General features: G+C 44.5%; 1 protein-coding gene across 2 annotated transcripts in view; it reads right to left on the bottom strand.

The window, feature by feature from the left end:
• The window catches only part of PKD2 (polycystin 2, transient receptor potential cation channel), a 52,091-nt gene that overhangs the window by 18,157 nt on the left and 13,945 nt on the right, over positions 1 to 19,989 (bottom strand). For both annotated transcript variants that reach the window (XM_044303240.1, XM_044303247.1), the window contains exons 4-9: positions 17,275 to 17,525; positions 9,000 to 9,224; positions 6,944 to 7,172; positions 6,069 to 6,236; positions 2,801 to 2,982; positions 1,452 to 1,572 (exon numbers count right to left, since the gene is read on the bottom strand). In XM_044303240.1, coding sequence (XP_044159175.1) covers positions 1,452 to 1,572; positions 2,801 to 2,982; positions 6,069 to 6,236; positions 6,944 to 7,172; positions 9,000 to 9,224; positions 17,275 to 17,525 — 1,176 coding nt within the window. The remainder of the gene's footprint in view (positions 1 to 1,451; positions 1,573 to 2,800; positions 2,983 to 6,068; positions 6,237 to 6,943; positions 7,173 to 8,999; positions 9,225 to 17,274; positions 17,526 to 19,989) is intronic.

Raw genomic sequence — 19,989 nt, 5'->3', positions numbered from 1 at the left:
CAAAAACAAAAAAATATATATATCAATTTCCGCTAACTTGTGACAAAAAAAATGTCTGAATGGAGCCTTACAGGGTGGTGATCAATGACAGGGGGGTGATCAGGGAGTCTATATGGGGTGATCAGGGGTTAATAAGTGACAGGAGGGGGGGGGGTGTAGTGTAGTGTGGTGCTACTTATTACAGAGCTGCCTGTGTCCTCTGGTGATCGATCCAAGCAAAAGGGACCACCAGAGGACCAAGTAGCAGGTATATTAGACGCTGTTATCAAAACAGCGTCTAATATACCTGTTAGGGGTTTAAAAAATAAATAAATAATCGCATCTACAGCCTGCCAGCGAACGATCGCCGCTGGCAGGCTGTAGATCCACTCGCTTACCTGCAGTTCCTGTGAATGCGCGCGCCTGTGTGCGCGCGTTCACAGGAAATCTCGCGTCTCGCGAGATGACGCGTAGATGTGTGACTGTGCCTGAGTGAGCCGCCTCCGGAACGCGATCCTGCTTTAGGCGGTCGGGAGGCGGTTAAAATCAGCACACAAACTGTGTGGCAGGAGCTTCATGACGGGTTTCCATGACAGAGTAGCTACATGCAAGACTTACATCACCAAGTGTCAGATGGAGTGGTGTAAAGCAGGGCACCAATGGACTCTGGTGCAGTGGAAACGTGTTCTGTGGAGTGATGAATCGTGCTCCTCTATCTCACACTATGGATGGGTCTGGAATTGGTGAATGCCAGGAGAATGTCACCTGCCTGACTGGTGTGTGCCAACTGTAAAGTTAGGTGGAGAAGGGATAATGCTATGGGGTTGTATTTCAGGGGTTGGCCTAAGTACCTTAGTTCCAGAGAAGGGAAATATTAATGCTTCGGCATAACAAGACGTTTTGGACAATTTTAAGTTTCTAACTTTTCTGACCCTGGGCAAGGCATGGTTGCGTTAGTCTGGTGTGAAAGAACTTGACTGGTCCCTCCACAGCCCTGATCTCAACTCTATCGACCACCTCTGAGATTAACTAGAGTGGACAGTGCAAGCCAGGCCCTCTAACATCAGTGTCTAACCTCACAAATGCCGACACTTCTAAAACTTGTACAAAGCCCTTCCAGAAGAGTGGCATCTTTTTTATCTGCACAAGGACACACACAGCATATTAATGCCTATCTCACCATTATCAGACACAAAATATATGTGAGGAAAAAATCCAGCAGTTCACTAAATCTTAGACTTAAAACCTGCCAATGAGGATCCTATTCAGTAACTCTGCATATGTGGCCATCATAAAACATCCCCTGTGAACAGAGGTGTATGTGCACTGCCAAAAGGTGAAGTCAGAATACAAGTACTATACAACATGGTATATTAAACTGATAGAGGTATTCCAGTATAGGATAATAAACCAAAGTTATTTAACAAAAAAAAAAAAAAGAAAAGAAAATATGATAATATGAAATCACCTACCAAAAGGATGAAGAACATAAAGAACACAAAAGATGTAAAATATATGGGGCCCAAAATTCGATTTGCTTCCTCAATCTCAGTGAAGTTGAAATCTCCCAAAATAATACGAAACTGAGTAAAACTAAAATGAAGAACCAATATAATAATCAAAGCATGGTTAATTACGGTTATTAAATTGCAAAAAAATAATGAAAAGGTTCTAAATATACAAGAAATCCACACAGTTAGGCCTCATGCACACAACCGTTGTTCTGGTCCGCATCCGAGCCGCAGTTTTTGCGGCTCGGGTACGGACCCATTCACTTCAATGGGGCCGCAAAAGATGCGGACAGCACTCCATGTGCTGTCCGCATCCGTTGCTCCGTTCTGAAGCCCCGCAAAAAAATTATATAACATGTCCATTTAAGAGATCCGGCAGGCTGTTCCGGCATTGCCGGAAGCAAACGCATCACTATATGGGGACTGGTGGCGATGTGGCCACACGTGCTGCGTGCAGCCGTTTTCATGTGGCCGCTTCTCTGCATGTTTCCCTGGTTGTGACTGGATCTCCACCGGTCCCCATTATAGTGAATGGGGCCAATGGGCGTCTGGATCTGGCACTGCCAGAAGCTACCGGACATCTCCAGCAGGCAGCTCCCCTGCTGGAACAGCCTGCTGGAGATGGTAAAGGCAAATGTGAAATAAGCCTTAAAATATCTGGGTCCAAGTTTTGAACCCCTTAAAATGATGTCCTCTCACCCTCATGCACACAACTGTTCAGTTTTTTGCTTTTGCGGTCCGCAGATTGCGGATCGGCAAGACACGGAAGCCGCCCGCGTGCCTTCTGAAATTTACGGAACAGGCAGCCCATTGTAGAAATGCCTATTCTTGTCTGCAAAATGGACCATTGTAGAAATGCCTATTCTTGTCTGCAAAACAGGACTAAGGCTTTGCTCACACTAATGTCCTGGGTTCCATTACAAGAAGGTTCACAACGGATTCATTTAATGAATACAGTTGACTTTAAAAATGGGTCCATCAGATTTCCAGTTTCGTTCCAGGCAGAACAGTGCAGTAGACAACAGTAATCTGTCCATCAAGGTCAATGATAACCTCCCAAGGGGAATGGGGACCCTGTTCTCCCCCACTGATCAGTTAATCTTGCCTTATTTAGTGGATAGGGGGTTCCCCTGTAGTAACTAGGACAACCATTTAACTAAATCACGGATATAAATCTGAAAGAAAAACAAGGCCATGTCCACGTATGAATTCCATCCAAAACACCTAAACTGTACCTAACTTTGGAGATGAATAAAAAACGTCCGGGCATCTGATGAGTATAACTAAAGTCTGATGGGTTAGATACTTACATGCAATCCTGGAAGCTACTGAAGTCATCAACCTGAGTACCAAACACAAGGTAGGCAAACTGGGCGTAGGCAAGGAATATGATGAAAAACATGATGGAGAAACCTAGGATGTCCTTGGCACAACGAGACATGGTGGTTGATAATTGAGTCATGGTTCTGTTGAAGTTCACAAACTTAAAGAGCTTTTAGAAACAAAATAAGATGTTTTAGTATACAGTTAGTAACATGACATTAGCAGTTTATCAATCAGCAGGGAGCTTCGACGTGTTGCTCTAAAAGAATTAACACAACTTACACTCACCTTGTCCTTCCCCTGCCATTCTGGCGGTGTGGAGGATCCCGCTGCTCTCCGCCTTCTGCTACTCTCTCGTAACGCAAGGAATGACTGTGAATGCACCAGTCATTGGTTGCAGTGAGGACATGCCTCACCCTGCAATTGACTCGGAGGCAATCCCAGCCATTTCCCTGCCTTGCTGATACACAAGCAGCGGGGACCCTAAGGCCCCTTTCACACGGGCGAGTTTTCCGTGCGGGTGCGATCCGTGCGGCGAACGTATGGCACCCGCACTAAATCCTGACCCATTCATTTCTATGGGGCTGTGCACATGAGCGTTGTTTTTAACGCATCACTTGTGCGTTCAGTTGAAATCGCAGCATGCTCTATATTGTCCGATTTTGACGTGAGGCAGGCCCCATAGAAGTGAATGGGGTGTGTTTAAAATCGGATGGCATCTGCAAGCAAGTACGGATGCCGTGCGATTTGCACGCACGGTTGCTAGGAGACGATCGGGATGGAGACCCGATCATTATTATTTTCCCTTATAACATGGTTATAAGGGAAAATAATAGCATTCTGAATACAGAATGCATAGTAAACCAGCGCTAGAGGGGTTAAAAAAATAAATAAAAATAATTTAACTCACCTTAGTCCACTTGATTGTGAAGCCCGGCATCTCCTTGTGTCTCCTCTGCTGATGAACAGGACCTGGGGTGAGCTGCTCCATTAAATACCGGTTAAGGACCTTCGATGACATCACTCCGGTCATCACATGGTCTTTTACCATGGTGAATCACCATGGTAAAAGATCATGTGACGTACCATGTGATGACCGGAGTGACGTCATCGAAGGTCCTTAACCTGTATTTAATGGAGCAGCTCACCCCAGGTCCTGTTCAGCGCAGAGGAGACACAAGGAGATGCCGGGCTTCGTGATCAAGTGGACTGAGGCGAGTTAAATTATTATTATTATTTTTTTTAACCCCTCTAGCGCTGGTTTACTATGCATTCTGTATTCAGAATGCTATTATTTTCCCTTATAACCATGTTATAAGGGAAAATAATACAATCTTCAGAACATCAATCCCAAGCCCGAACTTCTATGAAGAAGTTTGGGTACCAAACATGCACGATTTTTCTCACGCGAGTGCAACGCATGACAATGTTTTGCACTCGCACGGGAAAATCGCGCATTTTCCCGCAACGCACCCGGCTCTTATCCGGGCAAAAAAACTGACGCCCGTGTGAAAGAGGCCTAACACTGCTGGAACTAAGGTGATTATAAGTTTTGCTAATTTTTTACATCTGCAGTTTTCTTTTTTTGACTGGAATACCCCTTTAAACATGGGATCCTGTGGGTGTCATAATACAAACTTCTGTGCACTGACATTATATATTGCATGATAAGGCCTCAGTCACACAAACATAATTTTGATCCATGTCCGTGTGGATCATACGCAGTTCCATTCTTTTGCAGCCCCATAGAAATGATGTGGACAGCACACGGATGTCATCTATGCGCTGTCCACATCAATGCTGCAAATTATAGAACATGTCCATTTTGCGGACAAGAATAGGTATTTTTACAATAGTGCTTGCGGAAAGGGCGGAATGCACATGGCCGGTATCTGTGGTTTGTGGACCGCAAAATGCATATGGCTGTGTGAATGTGGCCTAAGACCTCTTACAGTTGGAAAATAAGAAAATAATGATAGTTTTTATAACAAGTGAGAGTGAATCTGGACCGCACATCCTCCATACTATGCTTTTGATATGACAACAGTTTTTTAGCATAATTAAATGCTTCTCAGCACAATATAAATAAATATAACCTTATGCTATGCACTAAAAGGAGGCATTGGTATACAGTTTGATCAAAGAGCATAAGCCCACTTACCGCGACAAGGTTGCCTCTTCAAGTGGAGACCTACTCTAACTTTAGCACGACACTGCGCAGCGACCACTGGCACCTCTGCACTGCGCCAGCAGGCGACGGGACCCAGTAGCCACACAGCACCCTCACTGTGCGGCAAAGACACCTTGGCCCTGGGTCCCATCGCTCCACCAGCACAGCACAAAAGCAGCAATGGCCACCGCCCAGCACCGCATAATGTGAACAGGTGCAAAAGGCTAACCTGTTCACAAACTCTCAGGAACGCCAACTGAGAGATGGTAGGAATTTATAGACCCTTAGCAGACTCCTGCCGATTAATAACACCTGAGCCGAATGGGGAGGAGTGCTGATCCAGAATTGGGGAAACAGAAAATAAGACTATAAGTATAACAAATGAGAGTGAATCTGGACCGCACATCCTCAATACTATGCTTTTGATACGACAACTGTTTTTCAGCATAATTAAACATGACTTCTCAGCACAATATAAAAAAATATAACCTTATGCTATGCACTAAAAGGACCTGGCGTAGTGCGGAGGTGCCGGTGGTTGCTGCGCAGTGCCGAGCTAAAGTTAGAGTAGGTCCTCACTTGAAGAGGCAACCTTGTCGCGGTAAGTGGGCTTATGCTCTTTGATCAAACTGTATACCAATGCCTCCTTTTAGTGCATAGCATAAGGTTATATTTATTTATATTGTGCTGAGAAGCATTTAATTATGCTGAAAAACAGTTGTCATATCAAAAGCATAGTATGGAGGATGTGCGGTCCAGATTCACTCTCACTTGTTATAAGGATAGTTTTTACACTAACATTATTAATTCTGGCAGAGAACAGCCTGCTGGAACTCTATGGATCAGACATGCCGGATGTTACCGCAACGCCCACCAACCCCATTAACTATAACGGGAACTGGCCGCTACCTAGCAAATACACCGGGATTTGTCCGGAACCCATTATAGTCAATTGGGCCCGCGGGCATTGCGGTTACATCCAGCGAGCTGTTCTCTCAAAATTAAAGAAAAATAATAATACTGTATTACAGGGGAAGTCACTCCAGCTCTACTAGGAACAGCAGAAATATATTGGGACCTCTTACCTTAACCCAAGCAAAGAATACTGTAACTGCAGCCACATTATTAAACTGGTTCTGCCAGTAAGCTACAGCTTCAAAGTTATGAAATACATTCAAGTCCACCAGGAGCTTGCTCAGAGGTCTTTCCATAGACATCCTGTGTAGGCTGATGGCCATCGCCACCACTGAGAGCTGCAGGCAAAATAAACTACAATCATAAAAGTGATCAACTCTGTCTTCCTGCAGGCTCGCGAGGAAGTCACGGGTACAGCAGACGTAGAGATCAGCAGCTGCCAGAAGTGATGAGACAAGAAAATGCATCCAGCCCGACCAAGGTATCCCCTGTTAGCAGATATTATAGACCCCCATTACAGCATAGCATGCAACAAAACGGCTGGGATCTTTTCCCACAACCTAGAAATGAAAGATGAGTTGCCAGGATATATCCGTGCCCATACTGTTTGTCAGTCTGTAGCCCGTAGTAGTAATGTTAATGAGGTCTGTGCCTTACTGCAGACAGAGCGAGGCTACTGCTGCAGGCAGTTATCTTTCAGCCTGACACATGATAGAGAAGGAATGGAGGCATGACTGATCTCGGAAGAAGCCTTTATATATTATTCTGTTATAAATTGTAAAAGGAGAGAAAATAGGATCAAAAGAAAAATGGGAGATTAGGGGGAAGACATTTTGTATTGTAATCTCCCTTTAAATACTGTATGTATATGGCAATCTAAAGGCCACAAACTAAAACTGCCCATTAACAAAGTAGCCCAAAAGCAACAAATGCTGTCGACATCTGCTCTCCATTAAGGTCTACAATCCCCCAACTATACCCCAGGCCTGACATCCAGTTAATGTAACACTAGTATGCAAAGGGCTAAGCTGCGTCAGATACGTACCGCAATGATGACAACATCCAGGCAATTCCACAGACTGTGGAAATAGTGCAGGCGGTGATTACGGATCTCCAGGAATTCCTCCATTACGTAATACAGGATGAAGATGCAGAATGCTATCTCACAGGCAGCCAAGAAATAGTCAAATGTAGTAGCATAGTGAATCAACTTTACCGGCTGGAACTGCCAGGAGGTAACTAGTCCTCCAGTGGCTGGGAACTCTACCAACAACCTAAAAGGCATATAACGTCAGCATCAAAAAGGGAAGATGGCAAAACAAGAACACAATGCACATCAATGTATGATCTGTCAGAAGTGACTGATATGGAAGCTCCATACTCAAGCTGCCCACCCATCATCTATTTCTCAGCCGCTCAATACCAAAGTGAATGAAGAACATTTTTATCATTCTTAAAAGGGGTTGTTTGGGGGGTGGTGGTAAAATAATAAAATAAGTTATATTTACCCATTTTCTCTCCCGCTTCTTCCAGTCTTTCCCACTGACGCAATTTTTCCTGATGGCAGCAGTGACATTCTGTACACAGAGTCCACTAATGGCTGCAGCCAAGAAAGTGTGGTAAGCAGCAGTGGGAGAACCAAAGCTCATTTCTGGAGGCAGAAGGGGAGAAACGGCGTATTGGCACATATACAGGGACTCCCAGATTTTTTTATTGAACTCGGACAACCCCTTCAAATAATTTATCTAATAAGAAAGAATATACCATAGACATATGCATTCATAGCTACTGGGACATTTCGTAAAATAGTAGCTTTTACATTAATCATAGATTTTCATTAAAGGAGTGTGACATATTCAAGCTGATGCGACTGCTGAGACCTGTGAATGGTCTCAGTGGTCATAAGGCCAAGCCGCTTCTTGGTCCTGCAGCAGTCAGACAGCAGGCATGTTCAGTGGCACAGGGGTAGTCGGCTCCAAGTCTGGATAACTCAGTTACTCTTAGGCTACTTTCACACTTGCGTTCAGAGCGGATCCGTCTCAGACGGATCCGCTCATATAATGCAGACGGTGGCTCCGTTCAGTACGGATCCGTCTGCATTATATTGTTAAAATATTTCTAAGTGTGAAAATAGCCTCAGACGGATCCGTCCAGACATTCAATGTAAAGTCAATGGGGGACGGATCCGTTTGAAGATTGAGCCATAGTGTGTCATCTTCAAACGGATCCGTCCCCATTGACTTACATTGTAAGTCTGGACGGAACCGCACGCCTCCGCATGGCCAGGCGGACACCCGAAGCGGATCCGCGTCCACTCAGAATGCATTAGTGCTGGACGGAAGCGTTCGGGTCCGCTTGTGAGCCCCTTCAAACGGAGCTCACAAGCGGGACACCCGAACGCTAGTGTGAAAGTAGCCTTAGAGGGTCAGCAGAATAGAGAAGGTGCGGAGCAGATTGATATATACTTTTGTTGGAAAATATTCACATGTAACTTATTCTGCTCTTTCTATGATTAGGAGTCCAGTGGGAGGTTCTACTCGATGACCGAGACCTGTCTTGTATGTTTAGTCATGCAGAGCCACGCACATTACTCCTAGGCACAGAAAGAGCAGAGATTTAAAGGGGTTGTCTCACTTGTGACGTAGAGAAAGGTAATATAAAGCTGGACACAAGCAGTGTTATAATAAGATGGAAAAATAAAATCAAGGAAGCAATATGGACAATCACAATACATTAGTAAGTGCCTTGTATTAGCTTTCTTTACATGACAAATGCCACTTACTGAAGTGAGACAATCCCTTTAATCCTTTCCAACAAAACTATATCTCAATCTGCTCAGCATCCTCTGCTTCATAATATGCTGCCCATAGATTACACTATATTTTCATGCCGACAAACATGAAAATTATTCGAACAAACAAAAATAAAATAGGATTTACAACCCTGTACACACTTCCCTTTCATGATAAGAATAACTCAGTGTGACAGACCTCATTAAAAGCAAGCTGGATCAGTCACAGTCAAAGCAGTTATGTCTCCTTTGTCAGTGGAAGCAATGACACTAGTGTGAACAGAACCTGAAGCTTACTTTCAGGACATACCTGACAATACAAAAGAGATTAATATTTGCATTGTAAACTGTGAAGTCGATGAAAACTGCTCGGGTGCCTCGGTCCAGCCATAGGTTATCCTTCAAGGTCCCAATCTGAGCAGCCGCCTCTTCTCTGTTCCTGGACAAATCTATGTAATACCCGGCCCCGCTATACGTAGATATGAGGCCCCACTGACTGCTGCCATTTAAATCCTTCTCTTTGGTGTATGTCCACCTGTACAGACAAACGATTAAATAGATTACATAGAGCACACACAACATCATGGCTGAACTAATAACTAGTAATCACATTACTAACTAGAAATAGATACAAAATCACAGGAAAAAAAAAACCCAAAAACATTAGATTTACCAGGTATGACCAAGTTGCCATCATGGCTATATATGTTCTTTGGTTTCATGATTTTATGAAAAGTCATACTAGAATGTGACCTATAATTACGTGGTGGTCTAAAGTAAAGCCGGTTCTGATTACTATTCTAAGGCCCCTTTTATACGGGCGAGTACTCCGCACGGGTGCAATGCGTGACTTTAACGCATTGCACCCGCACTGAATCCGGACCCATTCATTTCAATGGGGCTGTGCAGAGGAGCGATGTTTTTCACGCATAGAAGGATCGTCTATCTTCATTCAGCAGGACCTGCGCTGACGTCAAAAGGTCCTTTTGCAGGTCCTGAAAGAAGAAAGAAAGAAGAAGATGCCGGGTGGGCCAACAAGAGGATTGAGGAGAGTTATTTATTTATTTTTTTAAACCTCTCAAGGTACATTTTACTTTGCATTCTGTAGTCAGAATGCTATTATTTTCCCTTATAACCATGTTATAAGGGAAAATAATAAAATCTACAGAACACCTAACCCAAACCTGAACTTCAGTGAAGAAGTCCGGGTACCACATTCAGTTTTTTATCACGTGCGTGCAAAATGTATTGCACTCACGCTGAAAAAAAACTGAACAATGCAACGTAATCGCAGACAAAACTGACTGAAATTGCGTACACACGCACGCGGGTTTCCCGCAATGCACACGCAACGCATCCGGAGCAAATCCGGGATGCCCATGTGAAACAGGCCTAAGAGATTCTCAGTATGTATAAAATATTCCTTAAAGAATTAATCCTCTAAAGTTTTATAAGGCTACTTTCACACTGGCGTTTTGGCTTTCCGTTTGTGAGATCCGTTCAGGGCTCTCACAAGCGGTCCAAAACAGATCAGTTTGGCCCTAATGCATTCTGAATGGAAAAGGATCCGCTCAGAAGGCATCAGTTTGCCTCCGATCAGTCTCCATTCTGCTCTGGAGGTGGACACCAAATGCCTGCAGCGTTTTGCTGTCCGCTGACACAATCTGGCACAATAGAAAACAGATCCGTCTCCCATTGACTTTCAATGGAGTTTAAGACAGATCCGACTTGGCTATGTTACAGATAATACAACCGGATCTGTTCATGACGGATGCATTATTGTAACGGATTTGTTTTTGCAGATCCATGATGGATCTGCCCAAAACTTGAGTGTGAAAGTAGCCTTACCCATTCTCTGTTACTTACATAATTTTATGCATCACCCGAGTGTAGTGCAAAGAAGATCAGTCCATAAATAAGAGACAGACAGATAGACTCCCACCTCTTGGTAGGAGTGGGCTGATCTTACTTCCTGCCATGAGAGGAGAGTTTTAGGTAGAACAATAAGGATTGAGAAAGAATATCCTATTGTTCCTGCTCGAAGGGCCTTAGAGACCAGAGAAGCAATTCATCTGTTAGACTACTACTCTAGAGAGACAGAGTCCGAAGGATCCAAAAAATACAGATATGTGCAAAATTACAGAGTTTAAAGTCAGCAGAGTGACCAGAAACCATAGCTATACAGATCCTGCTGCAGGTGAGGGACTATAGTTCAGACATCCATCGTCTAGATTAAATCCAGGTCAGGCGAACTCATAAAAGCCTGTATTACAGCTACAAGTGTCAGCTTTCAGCCAGAAGTTCAGGAGAGAGACATTAGCAACATGGCATACCAGAGGTGGTATTATCTGTCACTTCGCCATCCACCAATACCTCATCATCTGGGAAGAGAAATTGCACTGTGTACAACTAATGCTTGATGCACTACAACTCCTATTTTGCTGTTAATAAAGAGAGACTTTCATTTTTCTACTTCTGGCCTGATTCTTTATACCTCCTTTTCACTGCACTAATTCATGGGGAGCAACGGCATAAAGGAGTACACAGTGACAACATAATCTCAACAGGACCACTATCACTCCCATCCTTTACACTAATAAAACCTTTGAAAAAACCAACTTGTCTTTGTATTGCCAGGTCATGGAGGGCATTCTTTGATATTAGGCTATTTTCACACTTGCGGCAGGGTGACTCGGCAAGCAGTTCGGTCGTCGGAACTGCCCGCCGGAGCCGCCGATCTGCATGTGACTGAAAGCAATTGTGAGACGCATCCGGATCCATCTCACAAATGCATTCTAAGAATGGATCCGTCTCTCTGCTTGTGGACAGACGGATCCGTCTTGTATCTTGTTTCACATTTTTACTGGTCTGCACATGTGCACACCGGAAGGACGGATCCGGCATTCCAGCATTTTAAATGCCAAATCCGGCACTAATACATTCCTATTGGGAAAAATGCCAGATCCGGCATTAAGGCAAGTCTTCAGTTTTTTTCGCCGGAGATAAAACTGTAGCATGCTACGGTTTTATCTTTTGTCTGATCAGTCAAAATGACTGAACTGAAGACATCCTGATGCATCTCCATTCAGAATGCATGGGGATATACTTGATCAGTTATTTTCCGGTATAGAGCCCCTGTGACGGAACTCTATGCCGAAAAGAAAAACGCTAGTGTGAAAGTATGAAAGTACCCTTATCCTGGAGCCAGGGCACATATCTTCTAAATTTGAATGAAAGAAGTAATGGTGTGCCTAAAAAAAAATAAAAAAAAATACAAAATACAAATAAAACTAACTATTCACCTTCTCCCATTCCTGATGATGAAATCACCCCCCAGCACTCCCCTGGGAGGAGTGCACAGGCCGATTCCCAGGCCTACACGATCCTCCTACACAATCCGGCAGTGCGATCTGTGCCTGCAGGGCTGAATGGTGAAGCAGTCTGTCTGGAGGAGAGAAGGAGCGAGAAGAGCTGAGCAGTCAGTAAGGAACCCCAGCTCCCCTGCGCGCTAGCAATGAGTGCTTCCATCTGTACTGACGGAAATGCTCATTGCATCAAGCACCCCTCTGACAGCTGGCACTAAACCTTTATGCTGCCCGAGGCGAAAACTGAAATGGCGCTCCCCCTCTCATCCTCAGGATAAGTCATCAATATCTGACCAGTTGATCAACTGTTTGAAGAGAATGCGGTGCTCCACCCTGCCCGTCATCTCAGAGGCACAGTGTATTTACATGTATTCGCTCCATTCACTTGAATGGAGTGAGTAGTTGTAATTACACTACATCGCCGCTGCTGCAAAAGCCTTAGCATATTGATGACCTCAGGAGGATAGTTCATCAATATCAGATTGGCGGTGGTCTGACACCCATCACCCCCCCCCCCCCCCCTCAGATCAGCTGTTTGAAGAGTGGTGAGCAGGTGTTATTACAAGTATGACGTCCACATTCACTTCTATGGAATGGCTCTGTAGTATACACTTGAACAGATGGAACCGTCCCATAGATGTGAATGGAGACGCCATACTTGCAATTACATTGCTCACCGCTAAATTTGACGTAGCGAGCAGGTGAACAGAGCACAGAAGGCAGCACTCATGCGAGCACGGCCTTCTCTTCAAACAGCTGATTGGCGGGGGTGCCGCGAGTCAGAGCACCACTGATCCGATATTGATGACCTACCCTAAGAATAGTGTAGAATGAAATGGCCGGCACTGCTCAGTAGTTCAGCGGTGCACGTGTCAGCGGGCAGGCATCCCAATAATACAGCTGTAAAGGAAGGACTGGCACTCGCGCTTGATTTTAGATGCAGAATTTAATTTCTAGTCACATATTAAGTCATAGTGACGCGTTTCAGCACTCAGATGTGCTTTCATCAGACTATGCACAAAATTGTTAGCAATCCGGAGGTCTGTGAAACTAGGCTACGGGAGATGACAAGTAAATTTTTAGCCAGAGGTTACCCTAGGCAACTTTTACAGGAACAGAGGAAATAAGATAGACACTCCACAAAAAATCAGGACAGAGAAGCAACCACGCATTCCATTGGTGGTCAAATACCACCCATTGACCCAACAACTAAGGGGTATTGTTAAAACCTTGGCATACCATTTAAAAATCATATCCTCAGATGAAGAGGAATTTCAGAAACCTCCCATGTTATGTTTTAAAAGGGCTGCCAACATTAAAGATAAAATAGTCAGGGCCAACATTGGCAGTAACAAGCGAGAATTGAGAAAGAGTGTTATCTTCTCCCAGACAGGGCACATTTCCGTGCCTGAATTGTGTTAACTGCTCAAGCGTGATCAGGGGGACTCGTTTTTCTCACCCACATTCTGGGGAGAGAATTCCCATAAGAGGTGTATTCACGTGTGATAGCAGATTTGTCATTTATATCCTGAAATGTCGTGTGGACTACTATACGTGGGTGAAACCTATGAGAATTAAAGACAGGCTGAGCAAACACAAGTCCACCATCAGAAAAGGTAATTTATTGTTCCCCGTACCATATCATTTTCATGCGAAAAAGCATACAATAGCACAGATACACTACCAGGTGATTGAAAGTGTTCCATTACCCTGCCGTGGTGGTGATCAAAATAAATTGCTTTTGAAAAAAGAAGGGTATTGGATCCATCGTTTGCAAACAATGGAGCCAAGAGGTTTGAACCGTGAATACAATATAAGCAGTCTGATCTGATACTTAAAATCCTTTTTTCCTTTTCAGCGGAACTAATTATGGGACTTTTTCCATTGCAACATATGGAGACTCATGGAGCTTCCCTATCCATTAATGTATCTTGTCAGGGGGAGAAGTCAGTGATGTGACGTCAGTTCCTTTGCATTTGTTTGTTATTTAAGACATGTCATGAGAATGGATCCTTGTACATAGTCTGATGAAAGCACGTCTGAGTGCTGAAATGCGTCACTATGACTTAATATGTGACTAGAAATTAAATTCTGCATCTAAAATCAAGCGCGAGTGACAGTCCTTCCTTTACAGCTACCCTAAGAATAGGTCATCAATAGTAAAAAAAGGACAACCCCTATAAGTATATTGCGCAGACTGCTGGCGGAGGCAAAAAAATTTATGAGGGGTTTGTGCCTCAAAATCAATTTGTTGCATCCTCTGGCAGCACAGAGGGAATCAAGACCATTGCTTAAAACGTTGGTCTTGATAAATGTCCCCCATAGTCTTGATAATATAAGTGTTACTACTGTACTCATATCTAGATATTTAGGACTCTAATACTGAGATACTGACACAGATACTTGTAATTTTAGATATATTTTTTATTTATTTTTTTAACAAGTATTTGTCTCAATATCAGTGTCCTAAATATCTGGATATGAGTAGTAGTGCTTTTATTCTTTACTAGGTGAAGGACCTGGCTTCGCTCAGGTATATTTCATTTAATGTTTGTGTGTGTCATTAAAAGATAGACAGTATCCACTATAACAGTGACCTCCACAGCCCCCACCCCTTAACACTGACCCTTCACTATTTCCGACCCCCTTAACAGAGAACTCCGCAGCACCTGCCCTTTTAACAGTGACCTCCACAGTGGCCGCCCCTTTATTAGTGACCTCCACAGTATCCGGTCTCCTTAACAGTGATTTACACAATAACCTGCCCCCTTAACAGTGACCACTACAGAGCTCCAATCCCTTAAAATTTGACCTCCACAACACCCCTCCCCTTAACACTGACCTCCACAGGGGAATGTCCCCTTAACTGTGACTTCCACCGTTCCCTGCCCCCTAAACAGAGACCTCCACAGCGCCTGCCCCCTTAACAGTGACCGCCACAACATCTTCTTAACAGTGACCTCCACAGTCGCCGCCCCTTTAACAGTGACCTCCACAGCGGCCCGTCTCCTTAACAGCGATTTCCACAGCACGCTGTCCCCCTTTACAGTGGCCTCTACAGCTATCTGCCCCTCAACACTGACCTCCATAGAGGACGGTCCCCTTAATTGTGACCTCCACAGCAGCCTGCTCCTAGGGTGGCCAGGGTCCGGTTTTAGGCAGCACAGTCCGGCTTTCAGACTCCCTGTCCTCCATCTGGCGCAAGGCCTGGACGAACACAGGGATGTTCTTTTGAACAGCTCACTCTCAGACAGCAGTGCTGTGCTGTCCGAGCATGAGCTGCAGGGAGAAAGTCCTTCCACCCCCCCCCCCCCTGCAGCTGACAGAAGTTGATTTTTACCTTTATTTTTTCAATCCCCGTGGAAGGGGGTGTGGCCTAACTGGGTCAGGTGTGTCTTAGCAGGACACATGTATTCGCTCGATTCACTTGAATGGAGTAAGTAGTTGTCACACTACATCGTTGCTGTGGGACAGGGTTTTTAAGCCCGTCTTTTGAGGGTGGCCTGAATTCTCCCCGCGCTGCATTGTAGTCCTGACGTCACACAACACCGGGTCATAGTGCACGCATACGTGCACTATGTCCTGATGATGTGTCAGGGCTTAAAGTGCCACGCGGTGAGGGCCGGCGGGTGAGCACGGAGCTGTAAGTAACAGCAAGTGCTTCACTCTCGCTCCATGGTCACATGACACAAACGAATCCTCGATGCAAAAAATTTGCATTGAGGATTTTTGGGTGTCAAATTACTCGATTCAATAGAGTAATCGTTTTAGCCCTAGCCTGAATGTGATGTAGGAAGGGCGAGTGGACACATTGTGGCACATCCTGCAAGAGTGACGCCCCTCTGGGCACCTTACTGGCTCATTTGCATATCAAAAACTGGATTTTCAGAGGATAAAAACATCTATTGCTGGAACAAAGGCACATCTGGAAATCGGCACTAAGTGCTATTAGGCCATGGCTTTACTTCAATAGCAATTATCCTTGTGACAGGTTTCCTTAAAACTCTCCTACAGCAGTGAAGATAAATGGCTGGGTTGTTATGGAAACCTGGTGTAAAACTGTGTATATGTGGAGACTAAGCGCCTGCGAGCTTCTATTGGCCGATAAGGGTCATGTGACCAGGGTTCTATTAGCTAATGCATTTTTGGGGAATCTCTCAGGAAGGGTACGTCCTAGAGAGCCGAGACCCGGTCTAAAACCTTCCTGGACACCTGATGTACCTGTGTGCCAAATTTCGTGATTGTAAATGCGACGGTACGGATTCCTTTAGCGGACAAACACACTCACCTTTATATATTAGATTTACTCTAAACAGGAAGACCGTATCCACCTCATTACACATAATGTACATAATTCTAATCATAACCAATCAATAAGCAATTTGTTCCATTATCAATCCAAATACTAAAAGCTTACATCCTGCTATAATGTCATTTGTGACATAGGTCCTCTTTGAAGATGGAGCTGTCAAAACTGACAACAAACCAGTAAAAATTATGCTTTCCTGATTCCTGGTCCCTTTTCTCTAACTCCTACCCACCTATTTACACCTGATGTGGTAGATTAATACATTAAAGGGGTTGTCCAGGTTCAGAGCTGAACCTGGACATACCTCCATTTTCACCCAGGCAGCCCCCCTGACATGAGCATCGGAGCAGTTCATGCTCCGATGCTCTCCTTTGCCCTGCGCTAAATTGCACAGGGCAAAGGCATTTTTCTGAGTTCCGGTGACGTACCGGGGCTCTCTATGGGGCTGACAGGAAGCCCGGTGACGTCACCGGCACTGATGGGCGGGATTTGGCTCTGCCCTAGCCAGTAAAACGGCTAGGGCAGAGCTAAAGCCCACCCCTCAGAGCCGGTGACGTCACCGAACACACCGCTGGGCGGAAGTTACCGCCCGGCAGTGTGTTATTGAAAACACAAGAGCCTGTGCCCTGCGCGATCTAGCGCAGGGCACGGGAGCGCATCGGAGCATGAGATGCTCCGATGCTAGGCTCAGGGGGGCTGCCGGGGTGAAAATAAGGGTAAGTCCGGGTTCAGCTCTGAACCCGGACAACCCCTTTAACTGACAACAGGGGAGTCTCCACCATCATGTGTCCATGGTGCGTGAACCTGAGGCAGTATGACACTGTCTATATAACCCTGTCATTCCATCTAGGAAACCTACCATACCGCAAGGCCGCAGTATTATAGAATTTTATTATGCAAGTTGTACATACGCAGTTCCATTGCGTAGTCCATAGGGGGCAGTATCTTCATTCCTGGCTGAATACATATCATAGCACTCTGTAATTTCATCCTTAAGATCTTCTGGGATTGAACAGGAACCGTTCCTCACTTTCAGCTGACGCAGTCGAGGTAGTCCGAGCAGCAGGTTCTCATAGTAGATAAAGCTTTGGTTTTCTGCTAGTGTCCTGTTGTTGTACCACATGTCCCAGTATAGGCCACCTACAAGAGGCTTCTCAGCAAACTGCAACATAAAGGGAAACATAGTGGCAATTCTTAAATTAATCCGTCCCACCTGTATGTAATTGGGGCTTCAGTGACCAAGACATTTTTATTGGGTGGCAAATAAGCAGAAACCAGCAATTTTGCATGATAATTGTATAGTGATGGTCGATACGGACGCAGCGATACCAAATATATGGGAAAGATTTTGGAGATTTTTATTTTTTCAAATAAAACTTCATTCAACTTTTTTCTACCACTTAGTCCCACAATGGGACTTTAATATGAGATCCTGGCATCCCTTCTATAACACACTGTACTGCTTATGCTGCTTAGGAGCTACTGGGTCGTTGTTAAAGGGTTTCTGTCACCTAATTTTAGCCTATAGTGATGTGGACATGCACGTCTAGATCGCCGCTAGCATGTCCGCAATATAGTGAGATATGTAAATGAGCATGGTAAGGAGCCCAAGGGGCTGTACTAACCTTCTTGAAGCCCAGCCACACACCCCTGTGAAGGAGCCCAGCACCGCCTGCGTCCTCCGAATCTACTCCTTGCTTACATTACAGTTAGATCGCCATAATCTCGCGATTCACATGCGCAGTTCCTTCCCTGAGGCTGATGCCAGCACAGGGAAGGAACATTATGCCGGCACTGCGAGACCAACTGTGAGAAAGGAGGAGGTTCGGAGGAGGCAGGCGGTGCTGGGCTCCTTCACAGGGGGCGTGGCTGGGCTCCAAGAAGGTTAGTACAGCCCCTTGGGCTCCTTACCAGGCTCATTTACATATCTATATAATAATTTTTTTAAACACAATAAAAAGGACACAGCGCTATGGGACAGGTATATTGCGGACATGCTAGCGGCGATCTAGCCGTGCATGTCCGCATCTTTATAGGCTAAAACGAGGTGACAGAATCCCTTTAATTCCAGAGGCTCAGCTCTCTGCAATTGTCGTACCCTCCAACAGTGTAAATGTCATCACCCCTGGCCCTGACATCTCCTGAAGTACTGCACTGCACCATGTGCTTCATGTGCCTGGGGGCAGTCCAGGAAAGAGGCACCCAGTACAAAAGAGAACTGCAAGTGAGCCTCTGTTGGCAGTTGCAGAGACAGCTGAACCTCTAGGTGGAGTAACAGTAACGCCCCTGTTGCTCCTAGATGCTCATTTGCATACATTGAAACATCATTTTTCTCAGCAATGCGCCCAACATAGATGTCTTAAGCTGCCAAGCGCACATGCAACAGGTCAGCTAATCTGCTGATAGATGCTCTTTAACTCTGCAAGGACATCCCAGAACCTCCTTGCAGAGAGATTGTGCAGCTGCGGGAGCGCATGTGACAGCTGGGCTTTCTATAGAGAAGGCAGGAACTTTTTCCCCACTTCCTGCTCTGATCCTAGCAATCATGTGATCAGTGGAAATCGGTATCTGCACAAGCTGCTGGGTCTTAGCAGACCTAAGTTTTGGATTGAGGTTGAGCAGCCTTGTCAAAACATCTAGGGGATTGTTTCCCCCTGTAACTGGGGCCAATATGTCAGCCCCAGTTACAGGAGAAATCAGCAATAAAAAAAGCAAACGAAAATAAAATAAACACCTCAACACGCCACACCATCTAGCTCCACCCTCCCTTAGACATCATAAACTATATATTCTTTTATATCAAAATGACCAATAAAAGAAAAAAAGACATTTTAACTCCTTAGTGACCAGCCTGTTTTGGGTCTTAATGATCAAGTGATTTTTTTTCATCGCTATAAAACTTTTTTTTTTTACTTTTCTGCCGATGTAGCCATTAAAAGGCTTGTTTTTTTGCGGGACAAGTTGTAGTTGTGCCTTTTGGTGCCATTCTGGGGTATACATAACTTACTGATTATCTTTTCTTCATTCTTTCTGGGAGGAAAATGGGAAAAACAGCAATACTGCCACTGAGTTTTTACGTTCTGAATTTTGCGGAGTTCATTTTTCTGCACATTTTCTGGGTCAGTACGATTACAGCGATACTAAATACATATACATTTTAATAAGTTTTACTTAATTTTTATTGCACAATAAAAAACTTTTTTTTATTAAAAGAGGGCTTGATTTTTGAGGGATGATTTAGTTTTATTGGTATCATCTTGGGGTTTAAGCAAAAAGCAGCTATTCTGGCTTTTTTTTTTTTTTTGCTGCGTTCACCATATGGGGTAATTTACATGATAATTGCATACAGTGGGTTGTTACGGATGTGGCGATACCAAATATGTGGAGATTTTATTTTTGCAATTTTTTGTATCGAAAAGCATTTTTTTTCAATGGAAAAAGGTGTATTTTTTACTATTTTTTTTTTTAACCATTTAATAGTCCGACAAAGGGACTATAACAGACAATCTTTTGATCGCTTCTAAACTACATTAAACTATTCCTGTAGCGCAATGTAGTTTGCCTGTCAGTGCTATACCGACATTCAAAAGCAGGCTGCGCCTTCACTGGACCCGGGCCTGTCTGCA

Source organism: Bufo gargarizans, chromosome 1 (genome assembly GCF_014858855.1).
Source record: "Bufo gargarizans isolate SCDJY-AF-19 chromosome 1, ASM1485885v1, whole genome shotgun sequence".
Taxonomy (NCBI): domain Eukaryota; kingdom Metazoa; phylum Chordata; class Amphibia; order Anura; family Bufonidae; genus Bufo; species Bufo gargarizans.
Note: the sequence above shows the minus strand (reverse complement) of the source record. Positions and strands in the feature narration are given on the sequence as shown.